We start from the raw sequence: 11,048 nt of genomic DNA on the forward strand, positions 1-11,048 counted from the left end.
CCATGAGAAATCTTGCTGGACTGCATTTTCTGTTCCTTCCAGGACTCTCTTTTAAGTTCTTTCATAGGAGCATGAAGCCACTGCAGCAGCAGCTGATAACAAAAGACATAAAGTCATCCTTCAGTGCCTACAACGTGGCACGAATCACACGAAGGCTACCTTGAAAAGCCACTCTTACTGCTCAGGCTGATACCCCCATAGAAATTCATGCTCCTGCACAGCTTAGAAAGAATTCATAAAAAGGTTATTTCTCCCAAGCTGTATGCTTCCACATACTGAATAAGTTGAGAAAGAAAGAATGCAACTGAGAACCCACACTGGACGCATGTTTCATCAGTAAAAATAACAAAGGCACCTCATAAAGCCCTTGGCCTTTCTGGAACTTCCTCTAATGACAAAGAGCTTCATGCTCCTTACAGCAGCTATCTTGGAGAAGGTGTGTGCACTGCATTGATCCACGTGCATGGGTTACTCGGACCACCACTGCAGCCCAATTACAGCTTGAACCAGGGGAAGACATATGGGTGGGCATGTATATGCACATCCACTTGTGTGCAGCCCTCTCTTTTAAAGCTACTGCTTTTTAAGTGCTCATGCACAGCTTTTTTAAACCAGGGATTTAAATATTTAAAGTATTTCCTTTCCCCCCTCCTTGGGGGATTAGATTACAAATCCAACTTCAGTGTCACTCAGTACACTCCAGTGACTTTTTACTCCAAAGTTTCCAGTGGCAGCTATCTAATTTTATTTCTTTTAAATAACATTCCTTCCTGATGCTTTACAAGCCAGACTTTAATGCCTCATTTAGGACCTCTTCTTCTAACGTGCCAAATTAATACAGTTAAAAGCAAAGCTGTGCTCTACTTTTATTGCAAACACTGGGCAAGGTGCATAGAACAATCAAAAAGAATTCATTAGTCTAAAATAAAAGCTAGCTGAATATTTAATTGTGAAATACATAATGCAGGGAAACTTCTTTAATGCAGGAAAATCTGCCTGACTCATACAGGCACCAAATTCACTTGCTACAAAAGAATACGTGCACAGTACCTACTTATAGCACATTGTGTAGTCCAGGTACTGATGGTTTGACACAAATGAGGATGCCATCATCTGCTCTGGCTCACAGATTCACAAGCATGGTGCTTTTCACACTATGCAAGTTCACAGAGTAGAATTTGTCATGGACAAGAAAAACAGCCCCATGGATTCTTACCTGCAGCTCATGTGTCCAACACCAGGGACTCACCAGCACCCCACAGGCACTGAACAGGCAGGTGCAGAGCAGGAGGTGTACATCAGGACAGCCCCCAGTACTGAAGAACTTCCTGCTTATACAGAAGCACACATCACTTGTGCACTGGCACACACCTCGTTCCATCCTTCCCTGATGCTACAGCTATGTGACAACCCCAACAGGCAGTGGGTAGGGAGCTGAAATTAACATATGCCATTCAAGGGAAGACCTGTGACTGCAGCTTGATGGGAGGGAATTATCTCCCCCTGAAAACATCACCAACGTAACTTCTTACTAACCCCACTCATCGATCAGGCATTAAATGGAAAACAGGGGATAACAGCATTATGCAAAAGAAGAGACACAGAATCCAAGTGTATATGCAGTGGAATTCTGATTTATTCATGAACCCTTAGTTTCAGGTGCCAAACAATTACATGAAAGGGGAACACACTACATCCTCTGCTGATTACATTCACAAAATTGGAATCCCAGAAAATCCCTCTGTCTGGAGGCATGAGCCAAAGATAATTAGGAACTGCATTCTCTCATTGATTTGCTGCAGTCTCTGGTGGTCTCATCTCCTACTTAGAGCATAAGGCTGGTGCCAGAAACAGCACTTTGTCACACACCGGTGTTTTGCCCACAACAAAAGGATGTTATCTACAACTTGGATACTGAAACACAAATAAGAAGGAATTAACCGAACTCTACAGTTTGAATTGCTACTTTAAGGACAAATACCTACTTCATCCACAAAGATCTTACATGAATGGGCTCCACAGGGAGCAGGAGCATCCAACAGAAATGGGAACGTGCTTTGAAGCATTATCCTTGTAGTATGTGGTTTCTGAATCTAAATGACCTACCACAGACATTATCTATCTTTATCCCAGACACGTCAGATATACAACAAACACAGAATTCTTGAATTTAATTTTGTTTCCTTAATGTGAAAGGAAGAAGAGTCTTTTCCCTCCATCAATTTAAGCACAACCCTTCAACCGCACACCCACACTCGATTTTATATCTGTTGACACTCAGACAAGTCACACACAGAATTCAAACACCTGCCTTGAACAATACAAGCAATCTGCAGGAAAAACCCATCAGACTGAAACCCTCGTGTCCCCAGCCCTGTTCCCAGCTCCCTTGGGATCACCCTGGAGTTGATACATAATACATATGCATGAGCCCAAAAGGCCTGAGATGGAAAAAAATAAAAACCAAACTGTTCTACAATGACATTCACACAAGGACAACCAAAGCAGCTTTGTCAGGCAGGATTTGATGCAGTATGTCTCGCAACAGATGCTGGTGCTGGGAAGAGCAATGTGAACCTAACTTCTTCCAATCTCCCAACCATTTTTAGACTTGTCGTGTGGTATAGTGTAAGATAAATGACCTGAAACTCCAAAAGCAATGGAAACAATTTAAGAATTCACAAATACACCCCCTCCATGCAGAGGAAACTGACACGCCAATTACACCTGATCAACTCTATAACTTATGTCTCATAATTACAGATTTGGATTGGAAGGGACCTTTAAGATCACGTAATTCTAACCCCTGCTACAGGCAGAGACACCTCCCTCTAGACCAGGTTGCTCAAAGCCCCCATCCAGCGTGGCCTAGAGTATTTAAATTGCCTTATGCTGCTTTATTTATTTTTATTTCGAGAGGAAAATAAGTTCCCATTCACATCCACTCTTTATCTCTGAGAAATTCTGACTTCAGCCAAGGCAGTTTTACATCTGAGAACGTGGAGTTTTAGTGCTATGAAAATCAGCAGTTTCCCCCGCATTAATTAGTAGTAATAAAAAAAAAAAAAAACCCAACACTGAAAGCTTATGAAAATATACATTGTAGGAATGGTATCTTCAGAGCAATAAACATTCTGATAAACTACTGTTTCCTAAGACATTATTGTGGCTTGAGCCAGGCAATTTTGGCTTGAAAGCATTCATAAATAGAAACCTACTTCCTAAGGTCAGCAAGTAGCTGTCACAGAAAAGCTGTATACAGATGTATTGAGACAGAAGAAGTCACCTTTCTGCTAAGTCTCACAGTCACCAGGAAGGCTTCCAGAGACACAGAACAGCTTTACTCTCAACTCTGAGCACTTCCAGACCATCAGTACCTCTGAGAGCAGAGACCTGAGCAGCTCTGTGCACCTTGGGTACACGGTCCCATGGAAATCAGCTAAAAGCTTCCACAGATAGCGACAGCGATCACAGCAGGACTCCAGGGGATGGATTTTGCTGCACACAATTAAACGACGGCCAAATCCTTGTGACTGTAGGCTGAGCTCCATCTCAGCATCCCAAATGGAATAATTTAAAGCCAGTGTATGGGATCCATCAAAGGAGTGCCACACACCTACTGCTCTGCAAGTCTCCTTCCCCTTTAGAAGTAGGGGAGGAAGCGTGGATCACTTTGTGAGATGGGAGAATGCCGCATTGATTTTCAAACAGAATCTTCCATCAAAATCAATAATAAGCTCATCTTCAGACAAAGAAAAAAAAAAAAAAACCCCTCACACCATCTGAGCTGTTCCATCATGGAAACAAAGGTAGACATCAGCCCTCTGCCAAGAAGAAGAAATCATGGGTCAGACAGCACCATGTGAGGAGCTGCTCAGAGGATCAGAGACCAAAGTCCATCCAAAGACCTGGCTTTTGTCAGCAAGCACAGCTAGCAGCAGCATACCAAAACAGGAACTGAGAAAGGGAGCAAACAACTCCAGTCTGCAGTGACAAAATCAAATTTAAGAAAAAAAGAGATTTATACTAAGTTTCTTCATCAACATGTCTCAGTGGTGCTGAGACGTGATGCTGTCAGTTTCTCTGCCTTTCTGAGGACTCCCCCAACAGGAGTGATCCCAGTGCACCCAGCCTGGCCCAGCCCAGCAGTTGTGCACACACCCTGGCACCATCCCACCCGATGCAGGGACATGCAGGTGCACCAGGAACTGCAATGGGCCATCATAACAGCCCAGGGCTGACCCTCTGCATGCAAACAAGATCTGGGAGCACAAAGCAATCAGTGGGTCACATCATTCCACAGACAGCAAGTGGCAAAAGAGCAAAGAGAAATATCCTGAGCAAGAACCCAGGAAAACCCCCATGCAGCTAAAGCAGTTACTGAAGAATTTTTTGTTCCACTGGGCGTTTTTTGCCTTTTTTTTCTTCCTTCCCAAAAGAAATTAGACAGGCAACAGGAAAACACACAGTCACCACTGCAATTTCCTCCCTCAGGAACAAACAGTGAGCTGGCCTCCCCCAGATCCTCAAATAAGACCAGGGGCTGGGATTAGCTCCTGACTTTTCTCTGCAGTTTTTCTAAGAACGCCTTCCATTAGCTGTCATTTACTCCCAGGAAACGATCTGCCAGCAGGGACTTCTGCTGTGGTACTTGTTGGATTTGTAGTGGAGTCACTGTCCCTGGAGGTGATCAAGAGCCCTGTGGATGTGGCACTGAGGGATGCAGTCAGTGGGCATAGTGGGGATGGGCTGACAGTAAGACTAGGTGATCTTACAGTGCTCTTTTTCAACCTTACGATTCTGCAATTTTATTTTAATGGTTCTTGCAGGAGATCTACACTCCAACCTTCTCAAACGGGAAGTGACCACCTGACACTGAGGAGTTATCTTCTCCCTGAGCATGGCTGTGCTCATCACTCAGTGGCCTTCCAACATCTTCACCTTTTGCATCGCAACTAAATGGTTCAGAAAGCTCAGCAGACAGAGACCAACTTTCCTAAGATTCACCAAAGAGCACCGAGGGAGTGAAGAAGCAGCCAGATCCTGAATAAGGAACTTACACTCCTTGCAAAGAACTTAACCGAACACCTACCTTATTCCCCATCCACAAGGATGGGTAGAAACTCTTCAATTAATTCTGACAGCAAGACACCTATCTTACAGAGCACTGTAAGTGACTGGTGGCAACCTAGTGTCTGAGGCAGCTGTCTCCTGCAGCCTTCTTAAGGCACACTGTGCCAACCTCAGGGCAAAATGCCAAACTTCCTCCTCTACAAAAAGGTTACCAGCCAAGATCTTGAAGAGTTTTAATACATCACCAGCCTTGCTCTCTGCCCAGAATCCAGCCCCACTGAGTTGAGAGATAGAACAGGAAGAGTTATAAAGAAATCCTATAGTCACAAATGGGTGCAACTGCAAGCAAAGTTTTTGTACCCTGGATAAAATAACCTAGATAGCCAACGCGCAACCATGTAGCAGATACCTGACTAAAAGAGATGTTTGAGCTTTGCAAAACACATTCAAACTGAACAGCCAGACCGTACCTCAATCTAGATTAGCGTTTGGTTGATTTCCAGCAGCATTCACTACAGAAACAGTCTACATTTAGGAAAGAAAAAGGAAAAAAAAAAAAACAACACAGAACTGTTAATGTTCAAGAAGATACAATAGAGATAAATGGGGTTTGATCTCATTATTTCCAGATCTGCTTCATGCACGCTAACAACCCAATACGTGTCATACGGAAGAGGGGTGCAGCTCATACTCCCCGTGCTTTAAGAGCACCATGCTCTCACCTCAGCTTTAGTGAAATGCTCTGAATGGTACCGAATCGCAGCCTATTTATAGTTCCACAGTAGCACAAACACAAAGCCATAATCTCCAGTAGTTAACTATGGAGCGCACTGAGGATCCTTTGAGGGTGATTCTTACACATTCAAAGATACACAGTGAAATATTGTGTTTCATCTCTCACGTGCTGCACGCTGAGTTTTTGTTCCAGTAGCACAATTCACCCAAAACTCGGGGGAAAGCAACACTCGGCCAGATTTTCTGCACGCGTACTCAGACTACGTTACCTGCAGAACGCAATCAATGAATGAAAAAACATGCGAGTTCAATTGGTGAAGCTGTACTGCAGCTCGCAGCCGCGTGCGGTGACCTGAAGCGCTCGGTTAAAGCCACCTCCGGGTCCGATGGAACCGGTGGGGATGCAGAGGGGAGAAAGACAAACACTGCTTTCCCCAGGAGCCGGCACAGATGGGCGCCGCGAGAGAACACGTCCATCAAACCAACGGCACCAACTTCGGGCGAGCAGACAGCTGACGGAGAACCGCTACGCAGAGCGGTGGGTGCGCTGCCTCCCGGCTGCAGCACGGAGCCCTGCAGCGCCGCAAGCCTCCCAAAAACTTCAGGGCAGGCGATTTTTAATCGACTGCGCCCCAGCAGCCGCGAACGGGGAAGCGAAGAGCCGAGCTCTGACCTTCCTCCCCTGTATCCATCCCCGCTTCCCCTCTCGGTGCGCCGCTCCCGCCGCACGACGCCGAGCACGCAAGGACCGAAGCCCAGCAAAGTTTCCTCCCGCCCCGCGCACCCCGAGGCGGCCGCCACCTGCGGCGGGGAGAACGGAGCGGCAGAGCCCTACCTGGGAGCAACATACTTTGGAAATAGAAGATGACGAGGATGAAGGAGCCCACTGAAGTGACCAGGACCATTCTGCACACCCGGTTCATCCTCATTACTTCCAGCACCGCCGGCTTCATGGCGCTGCCCAGCAGCGCAGCGCCCGGCTCAGGCTCGCAGCCGCTCCGCGTTGCCGGCGAGGGAGGAGCCGGAGCCACCGCCGCCGCGCCGGAGGATGCCCGGGCACCCGCGCCCCGCACCGGGGGGCGCTAATGCCTGCGCTGGGCGTGACCACGGCGCTCGGCAGGCGGAGGGGCGCTCAGCGCGGCGTGGGGGGAGGCGGGCCGGGCGGGGAGCCGGGGCGGAGCGCCGCCCCCCCCTCGCCAGGGGGAGAGATGGTCCCGCCCGGCGGCGGCGGCGGCGGCGGCGGGCGGGGATGCGCCGGGCTGCCTCGAGGGGCCGCCGCCGCCGCGGGGCGAGGGGCGGGGCGTGGTCGGCGCCGCAGCGGTGTGCTGCTGCTGTTGCTCGCCCTGAACTTGGCCGCTGTCGCCTCAGCTGGTTGTGGCCGCGCGCTCCGTCTGTGGAGAAGCGTTCTGTGCCCCTGTGGCGCGCGTGGCTCCGTTAATCCTAGGGCTTTATCTCGCTCGGCGTTATGTAAGGCACGGCTTTGTGGCCGTCTCTGCCGCACCGTTGTGCCGTCCCAACCGGTAGCTGTGAATATTTATAACCGCTGCCTTTCGGGAGCACTGAATCATCCCCAGCGCTCACGCTGCCACCTGGCACGGCAGAAACGAGAGGGCTCTGGGTTTAAGCGTATGGCTTCTGTTTTCCCGGCGAACCAGCTCGTTGCTCGATTCCACGTGGAGAAAAAACGCCCTCGGGTGGGCCGGCAGCAGCAGCCAGGACGGGGCGTTCGTGCACGGACACGGGAGTGCTGGCACGCAGCAGAGCTAAAGGGGCCCACCGTGTCTGCAAGCTGTGGTGTCTGTGCGTGGACTGGGACGTGGCACATCCCTGCCATGGCTGTGGGCCACCTGCACGGCCAGCTGAGGCTCCACCAGGGCCTGTGCCGGGCTTCCCGCCATAACCTCGTGCACAGCTCCCAGAGTGGGACTGTCCGCTTGCTCAGAACAGGATGGGTGCTAGAAAACGTGTTTGAGAATGAAACCAGCACATCAGCGTCATCCTTGCGCTGTCTTAAGCACTCCGCCTGTTCCCCTGCTGCGCCCAAATACTGGTTTGCTGCTGCTTTCCTTTTAGCTCAAGTGAAAGCCATTTTGCTGAAGCCGACGCCATCAAGTGGGGATGGCTTTAAAGTAAAAGGGGATATTTGGATTAGGTGTTAACAGGAAATCTTTCACTCAGAGGGTGGTGAGGTGCTGCCCAGGGAAGCTGTGGTGCCCCATCCCTGGAGGCACTCAAGGCCAGGTTGGATGGGGCCCTGGGCAGCCTGAGCTGGTGGGTGGTCAGCCCTGCCCATGGCAGGGGTTAGAACTGGGTGATCCTTAAGGCCTCTTCCAACCCAAGCCATTTGATGACTCCGTGATATATAAAAGGATTTTTTTTTTTCCAGCTTTCAGTCTGGTATTCCAAAGTGGGTCGAAGGGGAGAGGTCTTTGAAATGAAAATCGCCCCAAACAGACCCAGCCCAAAGCTGGCGTTTTGAAAGCAAGTAGGATAAAACACATTCTAAGCTAGAGAAGAAACAAAAAGAAACAAGAAGTGTGAATATTCCTTCCTGGGTAATTGTGACAGAACGTGTGAAGTTATTGGATATTGCCATTCTGACAATTAAAAGGCTTTTACCTAAAGGATGAACCATTTGTCTAAACATTAGTAACAGTAGATGATATAGGCTTGGCCTGAAACTGCTTTTATTATGAAATATCCATTTTGCTTATTTTCTGTAGATGTATTTCCATATTTATTTTTTTTAGCAGTTTTGACATGCAGTGACGGTTTTTCTAGTCATCCTAATACATAGGAAACTTGAAATGGAATTTTTTTTCTCTTTCAAATCCACACCTCAAATATAACACGAAAGCTTTGTACCAAAATCACTAGATAAAGAGAAGTCCTTTTAATCTGTAACACATCAAAAGTGGCAATTCTTAAAGTCAGTCAACCGAAGTCAACCAGATGCACAGGCTGGCATTTCAGTATGCATCCGTCAATACACAGACTGCAGCACAATAGCAACTGCAGTGTTTTAAACAGGGAGAGCTGGACTGTGTCCAGGAATGTGGCTACGACACCAAGGGATGAAGGCAGAAGCCCAGAACTCAACACTCAGGCAAAAAAAAGTGAGGAGAGAAAGGCTTCACACTGCTGGAGGAAGTGGATGGGTTGCTCAATGTGGCCTAACAGTGGTCACTCTTTTTTTTTTTCTGGATATCATCCTCTGATGGAATGATGTAGCATTTTTAACATGCAGCAGGAAAAAGAAGCAGCAGCTGTGTTGCCTTTCACTATTAACAGCACATCGTAAAGGCCATACCTTCATTGCATACACTGGCAATTACAAACTTAGCATTCATGCTCATGCTTGCAAATTTCAAACTGTGATATCCTTGCATCCTTTCTGATCCAACATCTGATGAATTAGGACAATTAAATACAGCAGCTCAGCAGCTTTTTTTTAATTTTATTTTATTTGAGGTTAAGACACCTGTGCTTTGCTTTTCCTACAGAAAAGAGCATAAAAGGGAATACAAGCAATTGCAGTTGTGTTTCCAGACGGTTGCCAAGTTTTCTAATAGATATAAGGCACGGCTCAGACACTTCTAAAGCATATCTCTGAGTGGAAGGTTGAACAGCTGCAGAGCAGCAGGGAGACCTTGGATTGTGCCGTAGGTGTGATCACCTACCATTCCCATGACAATAGCCTGTGTTCAGTACTTCTGAACAAAAATAGGCTCAGCATCAAGAGATTTCTGGAAAGAAAGACTTAAGAGCTTAAGAACAGATGCCAGTGACATCAGAAGGAGTCCAGACAGTGTTTTGGAGATTGTTTTGTATAACAGAAAAGCTTTACAGTAAAAAAAACAAACAAACAAAACCACCCACATCACTATTGATAAAGTTCTAAAAATAACAAAACCACAGCTAAATAACAGCACTGACAGAAGTGCAGTGTTTAGCAAACTCGTAGTGAAATTCATGAAAAAAAATGGCAAGCACGCTAATGGTAAAGAGCACGTTGAAATGTGAACCAGAAAGCTGTGAGAAAATAGAAGTGTCAGGGAGACACCTGAGAGTATCTATGCAACTTGATTAGTTTGTTTAAACTGATAAACTGAAGGAAATGTCACAGAATCATATAGTCCTTAGAGTTGGAAGGGACCTTTAAAGGCCATCTAGCCCAACTCTCCTGCAATAAACAGAGACACCTCAGCTAGACCTGGTTGCCCAGGGCCTGATCCAGCCTCGCTGTGAAAGTCTCCAGGCATGGGGCATCAATCACAGCACTGGGCAACCTGTTGCAGTGCATCACCACCCTCACTGTAAAAGACGTTTTCCTTATATCCAATTCAAATTTCCTCCCTTTGAGCTTGAAACCATTTCCCCTTGTTCTGTCGCTATGGACCCTGCTATCGAATCTGTTCCTTTCTTTCTTGTAGCTCCCCTTTAGATACTGAAAGGAAATATCTTCTGTTGGGCTTGGGCAGCAGATATTATTGATGGAACACACAAACTTTTAGGCATGCAAGCTCTTCTTCAGATCTGAAAGAGCAAATTTCAGACTCTGTCTTGTATCCCCGTGCTGTTACAAATCCAGTCCCATCACAGTGCTTACCCCCATGGGGTTTACTCACAGATTGTACTTGGCAGTGTTATTCTATTACTATATGATAATGATCCTTTAAGATACTCATTGTTTACGTAAAAAGACACGGAGAAGCCTCCTGCCCCAGCTGATTTCAGTTGAAGTAGGATGAAGCTCTTCTTCCGACAGATTTCTCAGTCAGCAATTCGCTCTAACGTGAATAAAGTGCCACTCGCCTCCAGGAAACCATCACCATGGGAAATTTTAAGACAATCCTTTGTGAATAAAAATGTCCTGGTTCCCTTTTTTTTTTTTTTTTCCTCTCAGGATGAAAACCCACATACCTGACATGCTCTCTGAGCTGAACAATCTGCTGCATTTCTGAGATGCTTTGTCCTGCATCTTGCACTTTCTATGTTGTCCTATGAATGCTATCAATCTTAGAAAATACTGTGATTTGGGACACTGTGTCCTCTTGGGAAATCTTTCAGCAGAGCCATTTCAACCTCTCAGGAAGTAACAGATGCAGCAATGTATCTTGGCCTAGCCAGAATGAGTGGTTGTTTATTTCTAAGCACTAACAGATTAATTTGGATCATAGAGTAGTTGGTTCTAGGCAGGAATCTCACCTGTGGGTTTTTTTTTTTCTAGTTCTTCCTTT

At 46.8% G+C, this 11,048-nt stretch overlaps 1 protein-coding gene across 2 annotated transcripts in view; it reads right to left on the reverse strand.

Moving 5' to 3' along the window:
• The window catches only part of CHST11 (carbohydrate sulfotransferase 11), a 157,052-nt gene extending 150,128 nt beyond the window's left edge, over positions 1-6,924 (reverse strand). The window contains exon 1 of one of the 2 annotated variants that reach the window (XM_048964976.1): positions 6,659-6,924. In XM_048964976.1, coding sequence (XP_048820933.1) covers positions 6,659-6,761 — 103 coding nt within the window. In that variant the 5' untranslated portion in view covers positions 6,762-6,924. Of the gene's footprint in view, positions 1-6,643 lie in introns of both variants that reach the window. The other variant, XM_048964966.1, reaches the window with a different exon arrangement.
• Between the last annotated feature and the right edge of the window lie 4,124 nt (positions 6,925-11,048).

Source organism: Lagopus muta, chromosome 1 (genome assembly GCF_023343835.1).
Source record: "Lagopus muta isolate bLagMut1 chromosome 1, bLagMut1 primary, whole genome shotgun sequence".
NCBI classification, from domain to species: Eukaryota; Metazoa; Chordata; class Aves; order Galliformes; family Phasianidae; genus Lagopus; species Lagopus muta.